The sequence below is a fragment of the Nyctibius grandis genome, chromosome 6 (genome assembly GCF_013368605.1).
Source record: "Nyctibius grandis isolate bNycGra1 chromosome 6, bNycGra1.pri, whole genome shotgun sequence".
In the NCBI taxonomy this organism is placed as follows: Eukaryota; Metazoa; Chordata; class Aves; order Nyctibiiformes; family Nyctibiidae; genus Nyctibius; species Nyctibius grandis.
In genome coordinates, this window is record NC_090663.1 from 2748909 (window position 1) to 2774282 (window position 25374).

A 25374-nucleotide genomic window follows, 5' to 3' on the forward strand; every position below is an offset into this window, starting at 1 on the left:
GACTGGGAAACAACGCTTAGTTTACACTTGCTCTTGAGACCATAATTCAATAATGATAAGGTGGAAATGCAAAAAAAAAGCCTCATGTAGGCTGTATTACTACAACCTCTGACTATGCAAATACACAGAAAGTATGCAGAGAGGAAATAGGCTGATATTTAATACCACATGTAGTCTTGGTTTTTGGGGCTGTGAGGTGTGGCTCATGGTGCTTTAAGTTGTCTTGACTCTTGCTTTGTCTGCTGGTTGGAGGGGCTGGCTGCCTGCATGAAACCCAGGTAGCACTGCTGATCCTGGTAAGTCAAATATTGCAGGCTTTGTTGAAGATTGGGTTCTTAAACCTATGTACCAAAGCCTTGGGGGCTTTTTAGAGAAGCCTAGAGAGCTAATTCTGCTTTGCTTTAGGCAATCTGAATTAGTAGGGGGAGGAAAATGTGTAAATAGCGTTAGTAGAAAAACCTTCCCCTCAAGTTAACAACAAAAACAAAACTACCACTAACACAAAAACTAAACATTGTTTGATATTAAGTCATAGAAGTTAAAAAAAGCTATTTTGCACTCAGGAATAGAAGTGTCTTTGTCAATAGTTTGTCTTGTCTAATACTAGAGCCAAGGCTCTGAGTTGTATACGCTTGACTGAAAGTAACTTAAGAACTTAATCACTTAAAGTACAAATTCTAAGCCCAAATGCAGGATCTGCCTCTGATAAGAAACAGTTGGAAACTGCTAACGCATAAGTGTCTCTTCTATTTTATTTTTCCTTTTCAGAGCTGTAGGATTCCTGCTTTTCTGGCCTATAGTTCATGCTTGAGCATTTTAGTGTGCTGTTGAGCAACAAATACCAGAGACCTAGCGTATTTCAGTACGGCTTGAGAAAAGAGACTATTGCCAGTTTTTGCCTCCAGGGAGGATGAATGGAAGTTTTGCACTTAAAATGCAAAGGAAATTGGGACCTGAGTCACAGAGGAGATGGCTCCAAGTGTCCGGGAAGGGGGAATTGATAGCAGAAAAGTGGTCAGGTCAGAAGCTTTGTCTGGAGATGTTTCCCTGCTAGGCTGTCTCTGTCTCTGGTGGTAGCCTGTGGTTCTTGCACCCCTTCAGGGATGCTGGAAGGGCAATCTGTGTCTTGGGCAAGTTGCTATCTGGCATGGCACTTGGTAGGCATAAATAAGGAGAAGCTCTTTGACATGGGTTGAACTACTTAATCACCATCACGGTACATTTCTGAGGGAATTGGCCCAAGTGACCATGGCAACAGCACAGGTAGAGCTCTACTCAGGACGACGTGCTCTTTGGACACTGCTTCTGGTAAGGTTCTTGGAGTGTCTGTAAGTGGAGGTGATCCTCAGAGCAACCACCCAGCAGAGATGTGTTTTGAGCCTTTTTGAGTGTTGAGAGCTCTTTTTTGCACACAGTGTGCAGACATAGTGTGCGACTTTGGCCAAGAGACCTGCCTGAAGTCGAGGGAAGCTGTTTCAATGTGTTCTTCCTTCTTTGGCCCAACAGCCTCTGTTCTTGCCACAACGCAATGTGCAGCTTTGCAATCAAGGATACTCAATGCTATTCAAATGGCTATTGGGTAGCTGTCTTGGGTTTCTTGCTAAGCAGTTTCCAGCATCAAGTTTCCAGCATCAAGTATCGTGGTGTGACTTGACTATCTAGCTAAAAATATTTGTGAAGGAGCAATCATTAATCTCTCCCGAAACCCCTGGGAGCCCTGACTGGAACAGTTCTGTTTAAGCTGTCTCCAAGGTCTTGCTGTACCAGTGCTTCCACTAATTTGATTCTGCTTTTTCTCAGGGAGCAATTGTATTTGTATCCTTTTGTGGTGGCTGGTTGCCTTGCGATGTCTAGTGTGCTTATATTCCCCACTTTTATGGGAGTGATAATAAGGATGGGTATTGCCCCTATTTCCTACAGAGGACCAGGGGAATAAAACAGGACTGAGGCATGGAAAATGATTTACCCAAGGAAAGTGGGAGGGGGGCTTTTTACAAGGGCAAGTAGTGACAGGACGAGGGGGAACGGTTTTAAACTGAAAGAGGGGAGATTGAGATGAGATATCAGGAAGAAATTCTTTACTGTGAGGGTGGTGAGACACTGGCCCAGGTTGCCCAGAGAAGCTGTGGCTGCCCCCTCCCTGTCAGTGTTCAAGGCCAGGTTGGATGGGGCTTGGAGCAACCTGGTCTAGAGGAAGGTGTCCCTGCCACAGGGGTTGGAACTAGGTGATCTTTAAGGTCCCTTCCAACCCAAACCATTCTATGATTCTATGATTGCTTGAAGCCTGTGGCAGAGCTGGAGCTGAATCCTTAGGACTTGCAATAAGCTGCTGACAGTGCTGTCCTGCCACAACAAGCAAATGATGCTGTCATGCAGAGCTCATTGGAAGATCAGCGTTGGTTGAGATGATGGGGGCAGATAATAGCCCTCTTCTGAATACCTTTCATTAATTTCTGCTGTCCCTCAGCTGTCCCTCAACTTTCTTCCTCCACTGTTCTGCTTCTGGTGGCTTCTCTCATGGATAGGGGAAGTTAGTGACACAAAGCCACTCTTTCTTTTTTGAAAGCTCCTCAGCAGTATGGCACTCCTGATGCTCTTTACCTTCCTCATACCTCCATGGGTACCTCCTCTGCCATCCACCTTGTTAAATCCTGTCTAGGTTGTTTGGCCTCTGCTGTTTGAACCTACATCCTAGGTTGGATTCTGCACACTAGACAAGCTGAAATGTGTTACCTTTGGGAGATGGCTGCTGGTCATATGCTGACCCCATGGACACTAGTGTTACAGACAGTGATAGGTGTTTTAACCTGCTCTCATCCAGTGACAATTTGAGACTGACTTGGCCACTTGCAGTTAGATGATCTCTTTTAGGTGGAGCTGTAACGTGGCTGTGTCACTGTCTCCTCTCCTAACAGCAGATGGTAACAAAGCCTTGGGGGGTGGGAACTGAAATCCTGCAGAGGATCCTCCCTCTCCAGGATGCTGTGTAAGAAATGATTGATGCAAAGTAAAACAGCGCTAATTGCAATGGATGTGTACTGACAACTTGATAGTTGCTGTGATAATTACAGTAATTAGTGAGACAGCATTTTTTTCCCCTGTGTCTAGGCTATAAATGGAAAAGGTAGAGAAGGGTACATGTGAGGAGGCGATCCATAAGCCAGGCTCTGGGGTGACCCTGTAACTTGGGGGAGAATGTGCCAAGGTCCTGGTTGTGAAGGCAACCTGGTGTCAGATTTGTAAAAGAAACTCGGAGCTTGATTCTCACTGAGCTTAAGGGGAACTGAGGGTTTAAATGTATCTTGACAATCTGGTCCTCAACATCATGAATTCAAGCCTGGCTGGTTTCCAGTCGGAAGGAAGATCCATATAACAAAGTGCAGTTCCCATTTCCTCACTCAGTACTAAGCTGTTAAAGAAGAGGGCAGGACTGTCAGTCCTTCTTGACCAGTACTGCGAGTGCTGTGTGTGGATTTCCAAGGACTGTGAAATGTGAATGATGCATTTGTAGCTTGATCATTTGATTAATGATCTTCACAGCTGACAAATACAGAAAGGAGTTGAGGTTCTGTAATATACAGCATGGCTCTTTCTTCTATCTCAAGGCCAACAAGTCTGGGATAGCAGAGGGAAGCAGCAGAGGGTTGAGACATATCAGCCTCTGCTGTCTTTTTTTAATTGATTTGAAGCTAAATTTTATGCGCAAAGAAAGAAAACTTTCTTGGGAGTGGGAACAACAGGAATTTAGAAGTGTCAAAGCTAATGAGCTGGATGGCATTGGCTATCTCCCACTTCAGGGTCCCTAACTGGGAGCATCGAGTAGAAATGGTTCCCAGTTTGAAAAGAGCTGTGTTAGGTTGTACTGAGGTGCATATTGGTAATTTTTCAAACCGCTGAGCTTAGAGTCCATTTCTTCCAAATAACTTTTCCCATGTTGCTGCAAACTTCTTGAATTATTTAAACCTAAAGAGGATTTTAAATGCTACATTAAGCATTTTTGCTTTTAGGCTAACTTCTGTGCCTTATCCTAGGCAACAAAACTTTTTAATTCTGCGTTCTGTGTCAGGGTATAAATGGCGCCTGGGCATTCACCTATGGTGACTGTCTTAGGATAAGCCTTGAAAGTGCAGGCCTTATGCTAATAATATAACATAAAACTTCTTTGCTTCTACAATGTGACCTGAACGGTCAAAGTGATTCCAGAATCATTGGTTTGGTGGCAGTAACTTCAACGAAACTGTTTGTGAACTACACCTCCTAGGCTTTTGCTGTTAGGTATTGTGTACAGCTGTCTAATGCTCTATCATCTTCTTAACACAGTACCTGAAATTAAAGAATTTTGAGGAGGAAGTCAGAGCTCACCGAGACCTGGATGGATTCTTGGCCAGAGCCAGCATCATCCTTGATGAAACGGCCACCTCCTTGGATGATGTTCTTCGAGAGATGCTGAAACACTTTGCTGAAGATCCTGAGAACATGGAGCCAAGCTGCAACTTTGAAAAAATCATGAGCACTTTATTCACGGATTCAGGGACCCCACGAGAAGGGAATGGTAATCAACTTCTGATTTGCATTTGCCTGCAGGTTGCTGTTAACTTGTCATCCCTTGGTGGTGTGTTGAACACTCACTACTGAGTGGTCCCCAGACTGGCATATTGCATGTGACGCTGAGGGTTTATTTTTCCATGTCACTCAGACTGAAAGGTCTCTTGTCTCCAGGGTTTTTATGTTTTGATTGAGTCTTGCCCCTATTTCAGTAAGATGATGAACACCACACATGGTGGTGTTCTCTGGGGCAAGAAGTCTACAGCACTGGAGTGTCTTGTCTGTTTGGACCAATTAGGTGTGCTTGTCCTCAGACAAGCGTCCGATGCTCTTCAGCAAAGAGATGCTTGCCGGTGTCTCTTCAGAAATGGCTCATTTGCCTTGTGATTCTCCATCTGAATTCACACAGGCTGGGGAATTTTGACTGCTTTGGATGAGTAATTGGTCGGGGAGGGCTGAGCTTTCACATTACTTCCAGCCCACTGGAAGGGACAAGAGGCACTTTGTTTTGCTCCAGAAACTCAACTAGGGTAACCCTAGCCAGCGTTGTTGGCTCACGTGTCACCTTATGCTATCAGCAAATGTTGTAGTGTAGTCTAAAACACTACCTTTTAGCCTAAGATGTAAAGAAGCTTAACTAAGCATTGTTTCTCTGTAGGCACCCATGATGTTTCAGAGTCAACAGGAATGAATAAACAAACATGTACATCGCACCTCAAATGTAACTGTCACAGCCTGAGTGAATTTGTTTAACAGATATGTCAAGTCCTGAGCATGTAGTAAGCATGTTCATGCTTTGGTTACTTCTTGCTACCTGTCTTAGAGCTTTGCATTTATAATCTTTTTAATTTAGGCTTTTTGCCAATAAAGAAAAATTAAGCAGTGCCATAAAATAATCTGAGAACAGTAATTAAGAAGAGGGAGAGAGGACAGAGGAGTCAGAAGATGCCTCTTCCAGTCCTCTGTGTGTGTGTGTGTTGAATAATGCTAATCTAATAACCTAATATTGCAGTAGGTTGATGTTGGGAGGAGAAAACAGCTGCCTTTCCATGCTGTGAATAGTTTAAGGACAAGAATTCAAAAGCATTAGGACAAATGTTTCCATCTTTCTCTGTCATCTCCCACCCTTGCATCAATCCACTGCGCAGATAAATAAGTATGCTTGGTATTAGCACTCAGCTTCCATTTGAAAGGAAATGTTATTTGCGGTTGCAAACCATACATGGACAGTCTGTAATGCTTCCCTCTCTTCTTTTCCTAGTTCACCTCTTATCAGATACAATTCAAGGGGTCACGGCGACAGTCACAGGGGTGCAGTATCAGCAGTCCTGGCTCTGTATCATGTAAGTACCTGGGTTAGAGCAGCAGAATCCACTGGCTGCTCAAAACTTGGGACTTTTCTTGGTGCTGGGAAGACTAGCAGTTCAGAATGTGCCCTTGTGTGTGCCTCGTGCCTCAAGATGGTGATGGCCTCTCCATCCATCCTGGCTTGTGGGATCTCAGTCTCAGCGTTCAGCTGCTCCTCTTTGCAAATGGGCAAGCAGTAGCCTGGGCAGAGGTGACCACAGTCTATACACAGGGCGTTAGGCTCTTGGATGCTGTTGAAATCTGGTGTTAACAAGCTAAGAATGCTGAAAAAAATCTGAGCCAGAAAACGCTAATTACTGAGAAATGTTAATGAGAGGAACTTCTGAAAGGGACAAGCAAACTGGTTCATGGACTGCTTTGCCTGCCAAAGTCTGGGAACTTGTACCAAAAGTTTTCTTAGGTCCTTTGATGAAAACATCTAAACTTTGTAACTGAAAATTGAAGTCAGAAATTCAGACACTATTTAGACACCGATTACTTTGTCTGACAGTTAATTCAGACACTGATTAATTGTCAACAGTGTTAAACATTGGAGCAGACCCTTAAGACAGTACGGACTCTGTCTGGCATTTGAGACATGGTGGTTTCACCCCAGCTTCCACTTGACCAAAACTGGGTTTTGAAATTATTGTCTCGGGCATGTTGGGTGAGCCAAACTGCCCCTTCACAGAGGAAGGCCATTACCTGAGTCACTAAGCCAACCAAAGCAATGTGATTTGACTTCTGTCTGTTGCTTTATGCATATGCAGTCTCTAAGTCAAGTTGTCAAGAAATATGTTAATTCCCAGAGAAATTACTAGGATATGTTGGATTGGTGCCTAAAGGCTTGGGGAGTGCGTGCACACATTTTAGCCTTCACAGCCAGTTTGCTAGGACAACTGTCACAACAGTTTTCCTTCTACTAGCAGTTCTTCTCCTACCCTCTGCTTATGGCTGAAAAAAATGTAGAGTATTCTGCCTTGGAAATAGATGATTGAGGCAAGAGAGGAAAAAAAAAACCCAACAAACAACAAAAACACCCTTATTTCTTACCTCTTACAAAAGATGTGGCCTCTATGTAAAAAGGAAACTACTGCATATAGGGGCTCAGTTCTGTCAGTTCTACTCTTATGCCAGGCATGTACAGAGCAGTTTGCACAAAGAAGAAAATTAGTTCATACAGTAAAATGGTTTTACTGTACTTACCAACCAAGAGGGCTTTTGATTAGTTTTCTCCCCTTTGGATGCCATAGGTAGGATAATGGCAATAAGGATACGTACATCCTACTCTAGGAAGGGTGGAGGGTAGAAGTTTCTACCGTGCATGTGATGTGGCTCTATGGAGGGCTTTGGAGAGCGTTGACTTAATAACAAAGCATTTCTAGAGGTCATGATACAAATGTTGTGATTGTGTACGTGAAGCTGAAAAGGGTAGGTTCAGCCTTCCTGTAGAAAGTGTGCCAAAGCTTTAAATGCATCCATGTGAGTAATACTAGCTTCCATGACAAGATGTGATTTGAAAAATAAGCTTACAGCCTGAAGGTGTCTTGTGCAAAACTTTCCTTGTTTCTTCCTTTTGTTACTCTGAAGAGGGAGAAGAAAGTAGTGGGAAAGCAGTGATGAGTTATTAACTATAATTATCTAATTATTGCACTGTATTCCTGCTGTAGCTATTGTGCAACAGACTGTGAAACATATTTTTAGATCTTACATTTTTCTTGAAGTCAGATTGCAAAACAACTTCCAAAACTCTGAAGTAAAAGGAATTTGTTGATGAAAAAATTTTCCATAGGAGTGGGAAGAACCTTTAAGATATCCGCTATTCTTTATCGTTCCACTTAGTCTATACTCTTTGCTATTTTTTAAATTAGCACTGCTGTTTTCTGTGCACCTTAACTAACTTTTTATTCCTAGTGGATGAGATAAGCTTGGGTATCATGGTAGGATTATATTAATGAGGAAGAGCAGCTCAGATATGGCTTTGGTAGTGCTTCTTCTGCACTGATTGCAAGGAGAAATATTAAAGCCTAAATTAGCTTAGAGTCAGAAGGAATAAAGCTTGTGCAGAATTTTCACTGAGTTGTGCAGAGCCTGGCTGCAGAAGAGCAGTCTTAATGGACACAAAAATTTGGTTCCCTCTCTCTTCTGTGCTGGAGAGAGGGCTGCTCTTTAGCTGACTTATCCGTGGTGGGGAAAACCTAGGGTGGAATAGCTATTCTGCTTCTGCTGGAGTTGGGGGTTTCCTGGCAGTTTCAGGTTTATTGAACCTCCAGCAAGGTAAGATGTACCATATGGATCTGGGCTATAGCCATGTGACAGAACAAACCATTGGGGCATTGGGGTTCTCAAAGTTTGACTGTTGCACTGAAGTCCAGGAAAACAACTGGCTTCTCATTCACAATAGTCTTTAGGGCTTTTTTTTTTTTTGGTCAAGAATGACCAAAACCTGGTCTTGCTGAAGCCGTACCAGGATACATAAGCTTGTGGAAACCTTGAGACTCCTTCATTAAAATTCTGTGTAGCTGAGAGTAGCACAATGCTGCATGCCCCACTAACCAGCACTCTTCAGCTCTAGAAGAATGAAGGTTGCTAGGTATTTGTGTACGTGATGGTTTTCTAACTAGGAAGCAAATGTTCAGTATTACAGACTGGCTTCATCAGTCAGAAACACTGTCTTATACCTTAGAAACCATAGACACAACTCTTTCTCCTATTCATAGCTCTTGCCAGAACAGCAAGAAAAACTGGCATGGAGATCTCTTGCAGCTTCACTGTTAAGCTGCTGGTTGATTGTTTTGTTAGATAACTTGGGATGAGGGATAGCCAGACCTGTCCCAGAACAAGGAGTGCTGAACTGTTGTTCTCAATCAGTTATTTAACATGAGGAAGCTCTGCTGGTAGTAGGAGCTTAGGGGAGGTACTTTGGTACCCCTCCAGCATGCAATGACTGCAGCAGGTAGATGAGCTGCCAAAAGCGTGCTCCAGGTTCCCCATGAACTGCCCAGATCCACCATGATCCAGAGCCCAGAGGGGGTAAACTGGATGCTTTTCATGTCTGGATCAGGAAAGGTGGGGAAGAAGCCCCTATGAGAGCTATTGGTTTTGGTGTTGCACAGCTCTGTGGCTCAAAAAGCCAAAGGAAGGTCCTCCCTTATCCAATGGAGAGTATAAGGAGAAGTGGCTGTCATCACAAGCCAAGTCCTATCACATCCAATTCTTTCTTTTGCTGTCTGACAAATGGAGATGCAAATGCTTCCCCTCCCCACCCCCCTCCTTGAGGTGAAGGATCCCTAATGCTATGAATGTTAAAGTAACTGCTAGCTGGTGGTCTTTCTACTTGGTGTCCTCCTAGGAGAAACACCAGCTGTGTGGGTTGTTGAACAAATGCTCGCTGAGCTGACTGGAATTCCCCAGGCTCACAATTTCCAGGCTATATTCTTCTTGCCAGGAGAATGGATATAATTGCTTTCTTCCAAAGCTGAAACCTTAGGAAAACATGAAAACAAGCTACTTCGTAGTCTGGATTGAGTAGTTGAGGAGCAATTTCCTTTGGCTGCATTAATAAGGCACGTGGATTGGTGAAGGACTTATTTTCAGTGCATTCAACTGATTTGCTAAAGCTGTTTTAACAGGCAAAGCAGAGGAAAAAAGCCTTTCTGCAAGCAAAGAGTGGTTTAGTAGTTTGTATGCTCTGTGTTGCTATAAAATTGCTTACTCAGAAATCATTGCAATGACACACTATATCAGTGGAGGAGTTTAACTCGGGAAAAACCCAGGTAGCCTTTCAAAAATTGGTATTGTGAGGTTATTTTGGATATCAAGCAAGACTGCTGTTCAAATAGGGTGAAGTTCAAGAGCAGTAACTTCTTGGATTTAATGTATAACTGATGGTTGTGTGAAACACGTTACTAATGGAGCTCTCCACGAAAGTAATGCAAAGCCTATTCCATGTGTCTAAGGATTTGTCCAGACCCAGAGGTTTGTGGGTCTATAGAAAAGCTGTGTTGCTTCTGATTTAGCTGTTAAATAGATTTCAAATAGGGATGCTTCAGTTACTGTGTATTCCTCAGAATAGTGCCCCTTCTTTCAAAGAGCAAAAGGAGATCGTGTGGGAAATTAAACAGTTGAACTGTTTCAAACAAATATTATCCTTTAGAGGAATGATTGCAAGATTTAGAGTCTTGTAAACAAGAGCCTCATCTCCAAAATTTACAACCATCATCTCTCAAGTGTTCTTCGGGTTCAAAGAACTGATTAAATTTCTTTTAGGTGCCTAGCCACCCTTGTTGGACTGTCTCAGGCTATGCTGGAGAGCTGAAACTCTTGCAGGTGCTGTTATGAAAAGGAGTTCTCAAATTCAACCCCCTTCATTAGGAATTTGGGTCCTGAAGGAGATCTATTGGAGAGAAGGATGACTTGTTTCAGTGCCTGTAGCATGTGTATGGAGAGGAGGTGATGTCTCCTTATGCATTGACCTGTAGGAAATACTTTCCCTAAAGAGAGAAACTGCTAGAGAGGATGGGTCTTTCTGGACCCCAGCAAAGTGCATTTACCCGTCCAAAATGATATCCAGCTTGGAGTGACTTTGCTGAAACAACCCTGTGCCAAGCTGCGTGTGAGCTGGCTTGCTGGTCACAGCTTCATTCCTCGCTTGCAAATTCTGGTTTCTGAAAGCTTGTGCCTGGAGCTGCTCTGCGGAGGAAGATTTATTTGCAGTGGATGAGAACAAGAAGTGTCATTGTTTTTCTGCATGGGGACAGGAAAAGGCTGGCTAGCTGATTACCTCTGCTGGGCACTTTTTCTTACTGCAGGGGATAATTTGTTTCTGAATTAACTTCCTTTCTTGCCCTGTTAAAAGAGGGTTTGTGTTTCTCTTGGGTCTCCATAGTTTGACCCTTTTTATGATTTGTTTGAGAAATGTGTTATTATTCTGATAACATCTTGGGTGTGGGGCAGACCTGCAGTGTGTGTGACTCGGTGTATCTGATTTTGGTGGAGCGTTGCCAGTTCTCACCATCCAAGTGCCACGCTCAACGCCGCTAGATATGCAGCCTGGGAAGAGAGGAGGACAGTGAAGCAGGAATGCATCCTATAATTTAAATGCCCTTTTTATGAGCTCAATTATTGGAGGATCAAGATAAAATTGCTGAGAACACAACCTGGCATCTCATTAAATCACAGCCCAGCATTTCCTTGTGTGACTAATACTGGGTGAAAATAGATTTTTCAGCTTGTTGGCCAAGCCAAAGGAGAATCAAATTTAGCTCAACTCAAACCAAAAAGGAACTTGGAGGCTTTGGCCAAACCAGACTTGATTTAGAGTCAGCTGAAAATGTCTTGCTAGTTCTCAGGTTTTTTTGGGGCTTTGGCTATTTACCCTTCAGATTTTTTTTTTTCTTCCTGGTAATTTACTTAAATGCTACTTGAAAAAAGTTGCTTCATTTTGAAAGTGGCTCTCCTCTTGACCTGAGCTACGCTGAGTTTTACCTGCAGTCTTGCATAACTTGGGATTTCTCCATGTGAGCCAAATAACTTTTGTTTTGTCCTTTACAAATATTTGGACAGGTCTGGTAGGAACTGCACTTTTGGTTTGTATTATATTTGTATCTGGATTCTGGAATTAAAACAAAAGTGGGAGCTGTAAGTGCTACACCAGGGAATAGGATTTGAGTTGGCTAAATAATGGATTAAATCAGAAGAAAGGCTTGAGGTGCTGAATGATGCATGGGCAGAAGTGACTCGGCCTTGCACTATAAGTACTGAGGCTCCAGGGTTGTTTTTTTCCCCAAATAAACAGATATAACAGAGTGAGACCAGGCTTGGTGCAGTGAGGCTGCATTCTGCACAGACGCATTATTTCTCCCCTCTATGCAGCAATGCCTCAGGTGCATCTAACTTTCTCTGTGGCACGTGTTTAAATCTTTTTTTTCTCTGGTTTACCCTCACTAAACCACGTCAGCCTGATTTGTAAAGGTATTATTAACTTAAATTGTGTTGATATGTTGACCTAAACTAGGCTGGAAATTATTCAGTGGCCCACACTCAGTTTTACTGGTGTGATACTGGGATTCAGATGCACGAGTTGCTGTCAATAGAGCTCTTTACAGAAGAGTTGGAAGCAACAGTCTCATAGGTGTGAGAAGACTCAAACTCCAGCACTGTGGATAAAACTATTTCAGATAAAAATGGGTAATGATGACAGTGGGTTTCTTGGTGTCTTTTGAATGTGCTTAGTGTTGCTTAATCTTTCATTACTGCCTAAGCGGTGCGAGATCCTCTTATTGCACAGTGTCCCAGTTCCTCAAGGTATGGAAACAGTGGACTCCTGATTTAGAGTAATATCACAGAATCACAGAATGTCAGGGATTGGAAGGGACCTCGAAAGATCATCTAGTCCAATCCCCCTGCCGGAGCAGGATCACCTAGATCATGTCACACAGGAACGTGTCCAGGCGGGTTTTGAATGTCTCCAGAGAAGGAGACTCCACAACCTCTCTGGGCAGCCTGTGCCAGTGTTCGGTTACCCTCACCGTAAAGACGTTTTTTCTCATATTTATGTGGAACCTCCTGTGTTCCAGCTTGCACCCATTGCCCCTTGTCCTGTCAAGGGATGTCACTGAGAAGAGCCTGGCTCCATCCTCGTGACACTTGCCCTTTACATATTTATAAACATTAATGAGGTCACCCCTCAGTCTCTTCTTCTCCAAGCTAAAGAGACCCAGCTCCCTCAGCCTCTCCTCATAAGGGAGATGTTCCACTCCCTTAATCGTCTTCGTGGCTCTGCGCTGGACTCTCTCTAGCAGTTCCCTGTCCTTCTTGAACTGAGGGGCCCAGAACTGGACACAATATTCCAGATGCGGCCTCACCAGGGCAGAGTAGAGGGGGAGGAGAATATAAGGCTTTGGTGTGGCTGCCAGGAAACTTAGCTTGTATGTGAAAGCGATCCAATAACAAAAAGCAGCCTTCAAGAGACAAGTTTTCCCCTCCATACCCAAGAAGCTCTTGAGCTGAAGTGATGTTGTAGCCCTGTGGACTGGCACTGTTGGCAGGACTGTCCTCCCTGGAAAGTACGGCCTTAGAGACAAGTTACTGGAGCTGAAACGTAACCCTTTCATTTCAGGGAGAAAGCTAGCTACAGAAGAACATGTGGCTTAAATATTGCACTACATAATGGATTTTTCCAAATAACTTGCTATATTGCTACATGACTTCACATATTGTAGCTAGGGGAGCAGGGCTCCTGCATGTTGGCTTTCCTGCCTTGGGTAGGAGCAAGCTGAAATCCTGGGCGTTTCATGAGGTTTCAGTTCTTGGATTTACTCGGATGGAGTGGGAACATGCAAGCACGACACTGAAGAGCACTGCTGAGAGGTGGCTGGTAACTCATACCTCCACAACACATGTAAACTTAGGTTCGTATGCATGCCTTGGTGTCCTCCCGGACTTCAGGCACCAGGGTGTGTGCTGGTGTGATCGGCTCTTCCCTGTAATAAGTCTTCTCTGGTCATACTTTGTACTTCAGTAGTTCTTACTAGGTCACAGAATCACACAGAATCACAGAATCAACCATGTTGGAAGAGACCTCTGGGATCATCGAGTCCAACCGTTGCCCTGACACCACCATGTCAACTAGACCATGGCACTAAGGGCCATGTCCAGTCTTTTCTTAAACCCCTCCAGAGATGGTGACTCCACCACCTCCCTGGGCAGCCCCTTCCAATGTCTAATGACCCTTGCTGAGAAGAAATGCTTCCTAATGTCCAACCTGAACCTCCCGTGGCAAAGCTTGAGGCTGTGTCCTCTTGTCCTATCGCTAGTTGCCTGGGAGAAGAGGCCGACTCCCACTTCACTACAACCTCCCTTCAGGTAGTTGTAGACTGCAATAAGGTCATCTCTGAGCCTCCTCTTCTCCAGGCTAAACACCCCCAGCTCCCTCAGCCGTTCCTCATAGGTTAGACCCTCCAGACCCTTCACCAGCTTGGTTGCCCTCCTCTGGACTCACTCCAACACCTCAACATCTTTCTTGAAGTGCGGGGCCCAGATCAGGTACTGCCTGATAGACATGGTAAGGAGAGGGATGACATCTGGAAAGTGTTAGTACAGCTCTGTGAGCAATAGGTGTCCGATACCTGCTTCTGGCCATCTCTGGTCAAAAAGCCCAGAAAGCCTTCCTTTTCCAAATAAACTTATCAGTGAGCTCAGCATCTGAGGTATGAAAATACTGAGAATGAAGCACAAAATAAGGGTCTCTTTTTGCTAATGGTGCATTAACTATTCACTGTTGTTGACCAATTCAGGTGGATAGGGAGAGAACTGAAGGTGTTGGGCCACTGGAGGGTTCTCCTGTTAGTAGAAAGCCTGGAGTTCATGTATCTTCCCCATTGGCTTGTTGAACTGTAACACAAGGAGACTCGTATGCTGTCCAGCCACAGCAGGATTGCTACTGAGGGCTTTGATTTGCTTGTGAAAACCAGTGTTTGTGCTCATTTGATCCCTCAGGAGGGAAGGACGAGGAATGTTGCAGATCCAAACTATGGGTTTAGTTGAGAAGATAGCTTGTACTCTATTTTAAATTACTTTAGAAGAGGTTTATTTCTAAACTAGGACCTGCCTTGTTCTTTCTCCCTTCCAAAGCTGATTCGAGTAGAAAAAGGACAAGGGGCTGTAGTGGAGGGGAGTTAGGAAATAAATGAAATACTGTCATCTTCCTCATGACCTATATTGTTCTAATTAAGCTGGTTTGTTGCTCTTAGATAAGTGCCTTTGTCAGGTTAATTTGTGTAAGTAGGCTGCTTCCAATCCATGATCGGGAAGTCAAAGTCAGTAAGAAAATACTTGGTGGTGTGATTTTTGTGTGCAAGTTATTAAGAACTTAACAGAAAATATAACGTGCTCCTGACTCATCTCCAGCCAAAGGTCTTCAGGAGTCATGACTGAAATAACCTTCAGGGTGCATGGGTGTAAGAATACATCTTACAAGTAAAGAAATGGGCTAGGATTATGGATGAGAAATTAAAGGAGAGATGATTTAAGGGCTGTGGTAGATGTTTGCTACATGGATAAAAGGGAGCAAGCAGTCTAAGTGACTTTGAATCAGAAAAGAGAAAAAATCACTCTGAGATAGGAAAACACACTCCCATTGTACTTTTGGTGTTACAAAACCTATGTATGTATCTCATCAGTGCTTTTCAGAAGAGTTAAGAAGTAGTAGGTGGCTTTAATGGGAACAGATCTGCAGTCCAGGCTGGTGTTAACCTCGTCCTGCAACTGCACCAAGCCACTGTCCTGCTTTGTCAGAATTTGCCAGCAGGAAAAATGATGGCTACTCAGATCACAGCTCTGTTCAAATATCCCAAGGTGGACACAGACCTGGTCTTTCATGGCTTCCACAGATGATCTCTGTGTTTATTGCAAGCAACTTGTTGCTAGTCTTTGTTACGAGAGTCAAACATCCATCGCATGCCCTGCAGGGCTGGCTGGATTGCAGCCAAGGATTTCCCTCTGAGCAGTAATCCTGCCTGCTACAGCCCCTGTAGATCTTGAGCAAGGAGGTCAGTTTGCTTTCTGTAACACACCTGTACCAGAAAGAGGAAAAATAACAGCTGAGAGCAAATAGGAAAAGCCATTCAAAGAGAGAGAGATCTGCTCAAGGCAAAAGAAGTGGAAATATGTTGGTTTGGCATCTTACCTTAATGTTTCCAAAAGCACTTTGGGAGATCAGGTGAAATGAAATGAAGTGTAAACTGCTTTTGAGTAATGTAGGTGTTGGGTTTTTTTTCTTAGAGTTTTTTTTTTTTGTAGAAGCTTCTGTAGCACTGCAAGTTCTAGGTATGTTGCATTCTCTGTCTTTTGATTTCTTGGCTATTGAAAAGCGGATGGGGGAAGAGGAAGAAAACACCTTGAAATTTTGGAAGTTATTTGCCATAAAAACATGGACATTCAAATTCTACAAAAGAGCTAGCAGAATTGGGCTAACTAACTTAAAGTCACTGTTTAAGACTTCAGAAATGACCCTTTTACAACCAACATCTCAAAGTTGAAATGTGTGTTTATAAAGCCTTGCACAACGGAAGAGCATGCCATGTGTCACAGTGCCGTGTATAACAATGCCATCTTCCTTGACAGTTGCACTATAAAGTCCCTTCAGCGACGTCACGTTTGCATCAGCCGCCTGGAGAGGCCTCAGAATTGGGGTGAAAACTCCTGCGAAGTGAGATTTGTGATATTAGTCCTGGCTCCTCCTAAAATGGTGAGTGTTGCTCTTGTTTGCTCTGGTGCTTCAGAGGGTTCTCCCAAGATTGCTTTTCCTTGGTCCCCTTCTAGGGTTAATGACAACATATTATTTTTAAAACACAAGAGGATGTGAAAAGGCCCGAGATCTTCTCAGCAGTTGTCAAGATGGCTTATTTTAAGTGTCTGTGAGGGGTGCATTAGCCAGCTGCGCCGTCGTCTCATACTGGAGGATGGCTCCCAGCCTGGCTGGGAGGAGAACACTGCAGATCAAGTGCGTCTGTAGTCCCTATATGCTTTTTGCTAGGGCTACTTCCATGATGCATGTAATGCTCCACAGATTCTCTCCCTCCAGCTTTACCAGTTTAGCTACTATTTTCAGAGGTAAGGAATGCTGTTCCTGGTTAAAGCCATGCCTGTGAAGGGCACCTTGCACGTCTGCAGCTGATGCCCCACCACAAGGGTCTGGGTTGCTTCCCAGCCAGCTCTCTTGATGGGACTGAGAGTTACACTGCAGATGTGGTTACAGCAGTTGTATATGGACTGGTGTAACCAAGAGGAAGATGCAATTTTGCGAGATCTATTGCAGAACAGGCAAGACTGTTTGTGAGCTGCTTGTAAGGTCAGACTGTGCTGAGGTCCTTTGAGATGTGTTTTCACAACTTTGGCACTCAAAATAGCAAGGTTAAAGCTTGCTTAAGTGTACTTACTGGTTCTTTGGTGTAGACAAGGCCAAGAAATGACATAGTAGTACACGTTTACTGAAATATCACAGAGGGCATCAAGGTCAGTTGGGGATCACCTATCCTGTCTTCCTAGAAAGCACTGGCTTGATCAAGATGGTGTGTTCTTCTAGCTAATGGTTGAACAGTTCAAAGCTCAAGACCTTTTCACACTTAAGCTGGCTGTATACACTTTGGGGCTACTAGGTCTGTTCTTCTGGGAGGTGCTGGAGAGGTTGGGGACCTTGTCTGGAGCAGGACATATCCTGATTCAATTTCCTGCTCTTCAATGCTATCTGTGTGACCTTGGGACCTTCTAGTCTGGCCTGTCTGTCTCCTCCTCCCCTCCACCACCACCCTTGTTTAAATAGAAATACTGGTGTTTCCTTATTTCCCAGTATTTCTGGCAGATCTTTCCCAGCTGAGCAGTTCAATGCTTTTGGCATAGATCTCAAACCCAACAGGCTGAAAACATATTGATGGTTGCAGCAGGCAAACAACTGAACCCACGCACAATTGCATTGATCTCTCTTTCATTGTGTGGTAGTTTGCTTATCTCTGGCCAGCTACGTGCAAAGCACCCAGTGAACAGCTTTGCATCCGCTTGTATCCTGAAAGTTTGCAGTTCCAATGGACAGCATCAAATTAAGGAAAGGGAGTGGAGGCCAAGCAGAGCTGCAGTTGCCAATATGCTTTTTATTTTAAATGAGTTCATCTAGCCAGCTCTAAGTACGCATTTCTGGTACAGCAGTTAAAATAATTAACCTGCTGACAGTAACAGATTAAATGAAGCTTGCTTCGGAGGGGAGAGGAAGCCCAGAAAATGGGCATCTGTTGTGCTGAGGATTCCAGTTCCTTGGCCTTCTCTAATATGGAGGATGGAAAAAACTTGAGTTCTCTTGCAAATCTCTGCGCTCTTCCTCTAAACCATTCCTCTCTCTTTGGGAAAGCAAAGAAAGGGAGCTGCATTGGGCAGCTTGAAGTAACCCCTTGCACCATCCAGCCCAAAGACTGCTGCTTCTTGGAGGTGAAAGGAGAAGCCTCTCCTGTGATGGAAAATCCAGGCTGGTTCAGTCTGAAAGGACCAAGCTTACAAACTGTAAAAACAGATTATAAATCCAAACCCTTCCCTAGAAACTTAAATTGAACATGTCCTAGCAAGCATGTCTGAAGGGACATTCCCTGTGATGGAGGAGAGGTGGAGGCAGGGCAGTGACTGATGACCTTGGGACTAGTGTGGTGCCACCCACATGTTCATGCCTTCACAGGATCCTGCTGTGGATGGTGTGTTTGCAATAGCTTCCACAGGTGCCCTTCATCAGGTGTCTCTGGGGTCCTGGAAGCCAGGCATCTTGCTCTTCTGATGGTGCCCAATGGGGTAAATCAATGGTTTTACCTTTCAGAAGTGAAAGGAAATAGTTTTACAAGGTTTTTTCTGTCTTTTATTCTGCTCAGAAAAGTACCAAAACGGCCACAGAAGTGGGCAGGACCTTTGCCACAATGTTTTCGGACATAACCTTTCGGCAGAAACTCCTAGAAACCAAAACCGAAGAGGAGTTCAAGGAAGCCTTAGTCCACCAACGCCACTTGTTGACGGTGGTGAATCAGAGACCCTCAGCGATGAATGATGGGCACAAGTCACACGGTCCTAAGCCACTCCAGGTAAGGCTGGCCAACATCTGCTGTGCCCCTGCTTCAGTGGTGTCCAAATGCATAAATACAAAGGTTTTTGGGTGAGGAGATGAAGCACTTGTGCTGCTTGAATCCATTGGGCTCTCCTAGCAAGCTCTCAGCACTGAGGTTTCTACAAACGGCTGCTGTGTGTATGTCCACATTTCTCAGCTCCTGCTGTAAATCTAAAAAAATACACTTCAAAGAGGCTAGGTGCTGAAGGGATGCAGAGCAGTAGGGGGTTGAAATGGTTACAGGACTTTGATTCCAGATGCTTAGTCAAGGGTGGGATTAATGGATCACTGTGTGTTGTCAGTCCAAGGTACTTAATCCTTACCATCAGAAGTCTCTGAAGGAAGCTGCTGCTTGTCTTTCCAGGAGCCAAAAGACTTCTCAGCCATCCCTGCTCAGTAATTTCACTTAGAAGTTGCCTGTCAGTATTTGGCCTGACTTCTCACTGTTTGATCTGTAGCTCTGTAAAATGTTACTTGCTTTGTACTTTAAAGTTCGAGGGAAATGCTGTAACTCAACTTTCTTTTCTGGAATTTCCTGTGTATTGGTCATCGCTTTGCTTTTCCGTTCAGAAATTCATTCTTTAACCAGACAGCATACCTGAAAAACAAACTGTGCCATCTCTAGCTTGCTGCTCCTGTCCCTGAATTACAAATAACCTTAAAGCTTTGGGTTGCCTACAGTGCAGAAGCTGGTTAACTTATCACTTCTTTTTTTCCTGGAATAGGCTTAAGGGGTTTTGATCTGCACATCTGGAAATGAGCAAAGCTCATGTTTTTCCTGCAGAATCCCTCTGCTTATAGGTAGTGCTTTGAACTTTCCTAGACCCCATACCTGCTCTTAAGTTTGCAGAACAAGTCCTGAAACCCTCTTTAAAACTTAGGTCATTCAAAGCAGTGGTATTTGGAGTAGTTGCAGTAATGTAATTTAGAAAAAGTAGGTTTAACCCTTTTCACTTGCTCTTTCAAAGTTTTTGTTAGAGCAGTTGAAGTGTCTGTTTCTGTCTTCTGCTAAAACTAGCCCTTTTTAAATGTCTGTAGAGGATTTTCTGCTCTGTGGTTTGGTGAGCAGGAGGGCTGGACGCAACACTGAGCGTGTAGGTGTTAGCCCTGAGAAGTGGTGGTTCCTACCTGCCTTGCTGGGCAAGCAGCCTTGGCCAGGCAGACTTTCGACAGCTCTAAGCCACCACTGTAGATAGTGACACTTGTTTCTTTAGTGCTTGCTCTTGGCACTGACCATTCTTGGTCTGGATTTGGTAAATTGTTGGTTTTAAAATGTTTTTTCTTCAGCTCTCAGGAGATGCAACCTGTGTAGTAGCAACTCTACTTTCTCATGTCTCTTGGAAGAAGCTGTCCTCCACCCTGCCTTGCCAGCATAGACCTTATGATGGAGAGTTCTTTTCCTGGCAAGCAAAGATTTGCTTGGAGAAGTGAGGTTGATTTGAGATCATAGCCTGCGTTCCTCAGTTCTGATGAGAGCCATCTCCAGCAGCATCTCCTCCCCCTCTGCCTCCCCTGTGCAATAGCCTCCTAGAAAGGAAGCATTTAATATGAGCACAAACTCATATGAGACCAGGGGTGTAATTTCAACCTGTGAACCACCCCCAGGGAAATAAAAACCCTAATCCAAAGCCACTGTATTATTACAAGTGAGCCCTCAGAAGCAGGCAGGAGGGTAAAGTCTCTTGATAGCATCAAAACATGCCTCCTGCCTCCCTTCTTCCCTTGGTCCTGCAGCGATGGAAGAGAAATGGGCCTCATGCTCTGTGTGAGAGTCAGATTTTTGCAAGTGCTTGTTTTTACCTTTGCTAAAACACTGAAGGGGACATGGCAGTTGCATACCATGCTGTGCCTACAGCACAGTCAGTTTGCTTTGGCTCATCTTGGAGGCTTATTTAGGCAAGGCTACAATATCACTCATAACTAAGCCAGCCTGAAATCCTCTTGTTTACTGAGGCATCTAATTGTGATTTTGTTCATGGAGGAGCCCCTAACACTTGTGATGCTTTCTGGCTGTGATTTTTTTTGTCTGTTTGATACCTGTGTGGATTTGCCTAGAGGGATGGGCTATGTTGGCTCAGCATCAGCAGGAGGGAGCGTAGCATGTGTCCCTGGTCTGTGTAAAATAGTCATGTGGCCCTCCAGTACTTTAGGGGAGGACTGAAAAGGGTTGGTTGTGTTGGAGCAGGGTTTTTCTGTTTGGCTGTGTAACTCGTAGTGCTGGTTTAGCCTCTAATCCAAACAATGGTCATTGTCAGGGCTAATAAGCCTTGAGCTTGGTGGGGGATGCAGCTCTGGGAAAGAAAGGCCTTCTGAGTAAAGCCACCTAGTACCAGGATGTTAAATCAAAAAGGTGACAGGGCCATGAGAGGTGACAACATGAGTGGGAGTGGAAAGCCAATGGGTCAGCCAAACTTGACCCACTGGAGGAGAAAGAAGCAGGGAATGGCAGCCCAAGAAATTCCCAACACCAGAGTGTAGGAGGCAGCAAATCAAAAAGGTCAAGAATGAAGTGTCAGCATTGTCCTTCCCAAGATCTTTCGAAACCTCGTGAGGTGCAAGCTCAGAAGATGGCAGCAGGCAAAAGCCAGACTGAAACATGTCTGGAGTAGAGGTAGACAATGAAGATGTGTACTGGATAGGTTGGGGGATAAAAGTAAAACCAAAAAGAGCAGTAACTTCAGCGGTCAGTACACTTGGTCCTTTCTCTCCTCAGTGCAACCCAAGCTGAGTATGAGGTTAGTAGGGCAGAGAAGAAAGTAAGAGGAGGATTAGCCATACAGAAGAAACATCTTTCCCCATACTTAGCCACTGATGAGGTTTAGCTTGACATCCCTAGGCTAAACTTGCACACAGGCAAGAAACAAATGTATGAGGGAACCAGGGGTCTCTCAAATTTGCCTCAATGTGCCTTGCAGGACAAGAAGTTAGGCAGTGCTTTTCTCTTCTGCACACTCACCGCTGCCTATGAACAGGCAATGTGCATGATTGCACCTTCCCTCCCCACCCCACACTCAGCCCCAGGCCATCTTCCCCAGAAGATGAGATACCCCAAGCATCATTTTCCCTGTACTCACTGCAGTGAGACGAGTAAACATATTAGTCATTAAAGCTATTGTGATTCTCTGGCTGACTTGTGCCTTCAGGAATGTCTTTCTGAGGGGGGAAAAAATCAAATTGCTTTTCAAGTGCATATGGCTTTGATGTCCAAATATGCCTTCAAATATGGTTTAATCTCATAGTTTTTTTCAGAAATGCTTAAAATGTAGATGTTATCCTGGTGTCTGATGTGTTTCCATCCTGGTTGTTCAGGTTAGAGAGATGAAACTGTCCTGAAGTAATACAGGTGTATTGGCAAAAGGCAAAGTGCAACAGAATTGACTTAAGTAGGTGAAATATGAGATGTGGTAATAGCTGATAAAGGAGCTGGTCCTCTGAGGAATCTTTTGCACCCCAAACTCTAGTTTTTGCTGTGCCCAGTGTGTTCTAAAGGAGAGGTTTGCTTGTTGTGTTTTATTTATGGCTCTCATCTTCAGGGCACTGCAAGGCAGGTGAGTCCCATGAGAAAAGGCAAAGCTATGTGTAGTCTGTTAAACGAGCACTGTAGTGTCAAGTCCTTGCTACAGCAGTAGTTTTTATTGATTTCCACATAAACCAGCCAAAGAGTTAAGATGTCTGTGCTGTTTTAAGATGATCTGTTGGTGTAAATTTTGAATCTGTGATTTCTGGCCTCCCTTACACTCCCTAGCAGAGGTTAGAAGTCTTCTGTGTCTAGTTCTGCAACAAACATATGAAATGTTTTAGATGAGACAGCTGGGGTAATTAGCACTGTATAAAGGTGCATTTGATTTTCAGAGTAGTATGTGTGCTGTGAGTTGAGGAAAAAATCTGACAGGTGCCTCTTTTGTGAGTGTTGCCTACTCTGATGCTTTCCATGTGCTTTCCGCAAGGATGTAGTTGTGAGAATTGGGAGGCTGTAAGTCAATAGCAGCTGTCATGTATTTCTAAAAAGCTCCTTATTGCCTGTGGTGTGCATCAGATCGTACTGCACCTTGCAGGCCCCCAAACCAGAAATAAAAGGGAATGTGTTCAGTTTTTGGAACCCTTTCACAACGATTTTACTGTCTTTTAATGGGCAGAAATTATGGTTTGGTTACATGAAGTTATTCAAACTTGTTCCCTTTTGGTGGAGTTTGAGGTGTAGACAGACTTAGTTCCCTTGCTACCTTGATTTGAGGTCTCCCTTTTCCGTGTCAATGTCAAGGAAGGGAGCACTTGCTGGGGATCCCCTTTCAGAGGCTTCACGTGGATCTGGGAGAAGAGTTTTTTGTGGTGGCGTCTAAAGTAAAGTTGGCTGGAAGGGTGGGAAAGTCATCTCCGACCTGATGTTTGTCCCATGAGTATGCAGGCATTACTCAACACCCCAAGGTCTAATTGTGCTGTTGGCCAGGGTGTTTTCAGTGGGTCACTTCCACATGGTGCATCAGCTCCCTCACCTGCAAAGCAGGGATGCAGATATGAATGGGAGGGGGGAAAAGGGAAGGAAGGGAGGAAAACAGGGTGGTCTGGGGGATTTTCTTTTACAATGCTTTTAAGGATATAAATTGAAGTGCGAAGAGTTTATTATCATTACAAAAATCTGATTTGAATGCCCTATTCAAAATGACCAGTTTTGCTCCTATCGGTATTGAATAAGGAGGTTAATCTCTTTAACAATACATGAGCCTTTAAACTGACACAGCACTTCCTTCCTTTCTTTAGTTGCATGAGTTTCTCAATGTTGGCAAGGGGATTTCTGATGACATTGCACGAAGACTTCCAGTGTACGCTTTGGACTTCACTGATGGTATGTTGGCCAACGTTTATGAAAGCATTGGCTTGATTTTGAATTTGTGATGCGATGTCCTGTTTACACTGTGCATTGAATGTGTTCTTTGATATGTGTAATAGCTCTCTCATTTCTTATTTAAAAGAATATTGTGACAAAACCTGTGAATAGGCAACGTGGTGTGCTACAGATGAGAATCTTGCAGTCTTCCTTTCATGAAGATGCTAGCTGTATGTAGACGAGGATTTTAATTTTTATTAAGCAATGAAGCAATTAAATGGATTGATTGTTGTTGTGTGTAGACACAGATCAACTGATTGCAACCTAATTATTCAGCACTGGCCTAATAGGCCCTTTCTGTTCTCTTCGCAAGCCATCATCAACGGCAGTTATGGTGATGCTGTGGGAGTTGAGAATGCCTAAACAAAATCTGAGCTGCAGTAACTTCAGCTCGGTGCTTTTGAAAACAGGATATAGCTTGTCTGCTGTAGCCAGATCACAGGAACAACAGGACGGTGTTTATATTGAGCCTCAGGTTTCGGGCTTTATATAGCTCCCACAATGGCCTTGTTGGTTTTAAGAGTCACTTTCTCCCTTTTCACTTTCAAACTTTCACTTTCAGAGCTTCTTAAAGGCCATGAAAAGTCTTCAGGGCAAACCATGATTACAGAGCTTCAGCCTGCATCAAAACATGTTGAGTTTCTTACAGCTTATTGGGGAGCTGGTTAATATATTCAAGTATCAAACCCAAGAAGTTTGCACAAAATAAAAATGTAGCGTGTAGGCAGGGAGAATCTTGGGGCTCTGAGATTTAACCTTCCTGCTGTTAAATCCTCCTTCACTCAAGCCACAGCGTGCCAGCCTCCCCCCCTGCACCTCTGCTGAGGGCTGTCTCCCTTGGAGTTGGCATAAGAAAATAAGTTGCTCACCTGAGCCCCGTTTTGTAGACAAGTGTTCTGCTGCAAAACCACCTTCCACAGCAGCTTAAGCTGAGAGCAAGTGTGGCTGGGGTACAGATGTATGTCCTCCACTCCATTTCCACAACGATGGTCACCACTAGCAGAGGAACATAGCAATCAGACATTGGCTGCTTGGCTGAAGGAGATGCCATGTGTCTGTCTGGGGGAGCTGCCAAGTGATTGCTTCCCACAAAGATCCAGCTTTGTCTTCTGAGGCTGCTTCACCCACCACAATGGATTCTGAAGCTACTGGTATCCACTCTGCTGGGAAGAATAAAATGGGATGAGATGCTGGCTTAGCACAGTGGTTGAGTGGTGGATGCTTTCTCCAGGTGGTTTGTAACTGCTGGGGTGAAACTGTTTTCAGGAGGCTTGGGGTGAAAGGAGAGCAGGCTCTGTTTGAAGTCAGGCTAATATGCTATGTTCTCTGGGGACTGAGGGTATGTTGAGGAGGAAGGGGGTCAAGAAATTATTTTTGGGGTAGCAGCAAGGAGTCTGATAAAACAGAAAGTACTTCTTGCATGTGCATCACTGGCACCAGATCTGGCAGGGGACTTAAGCTCCTGATCAGGACACCTCTGGAGTGGATTCAGGACACTTCATCTCTATGGTTGTTGCTTTGTCGGGCTGTCAAAGTCTAACTTTTCATTATAAAGGGGTATTGAAGCACTTCAGAAGGGAAGTGCTGCAGAAGAACCTTGGGGGGACCAATGTGCATCTCAAGACAGCAGTGTGTGCTATGGATGTCTGTGTCCTGAGCACAGCAGGTTCAGAGGCACAAAAGCATCATAAGATGGTCCTGCAGCCAACTTTGACTGTCAGCAGATTTGGAAATCCATTTCTGTGTCTGTGTTCTGGCTCTGCATGTGTCCAAATTAACCTGTGCGTGCTGCCTTTCAGCCCTGGGGCTGTCAGCTATAGCCAGGTCCTCAAGCTTTCTGTGGACTGATGTACATAGCAGATCAGGCTTGGCCTAAACAAGATGCTGTGATTGACTAGCTTGAAAGAATTGTTCCCTTGGTTGCATCTGCCCTGAGTGATGAAATACCATCATAGTGAGA

At 44.2% G+C, this 25374-nt stretch overlaps 1 protein-coding gene across 1 annotated transcript in view; it reads left to right on the top strand.

Annotated features, from left to right (window-relative positions):
* Nucleotides 1–25374, top strand: part of SLC4A11 (solute carrier family 4 member 11) — a 92892-nt gene that overhangs the window by 36349 nt on the left and 31169 nt on the right. The window contains exons 5-9 of the mRNA XM_068403116.1: nucleotides 4321–4552; nucleotides 5807–5888; nucleotides 16018–16141; nucleotides 18300–18506; nucleotides 23288–23372. Coding sequence (XP_068259217.1) covers nucleotides 4321–4552; nucleotides 5807–5888; nucleotides 16018–16141; nucleotides 18300–18506; nucleotides 23288–23372 — 730 coding nt within the window. The remainder of the gene's footprint in view (nucleotides 1–4320; nucleotides 4553–5806; nucleotides 5889–16017; nucleotides 16142–18299; nucleotides 18507–23287; nucleotides 23373–25374) is intronic.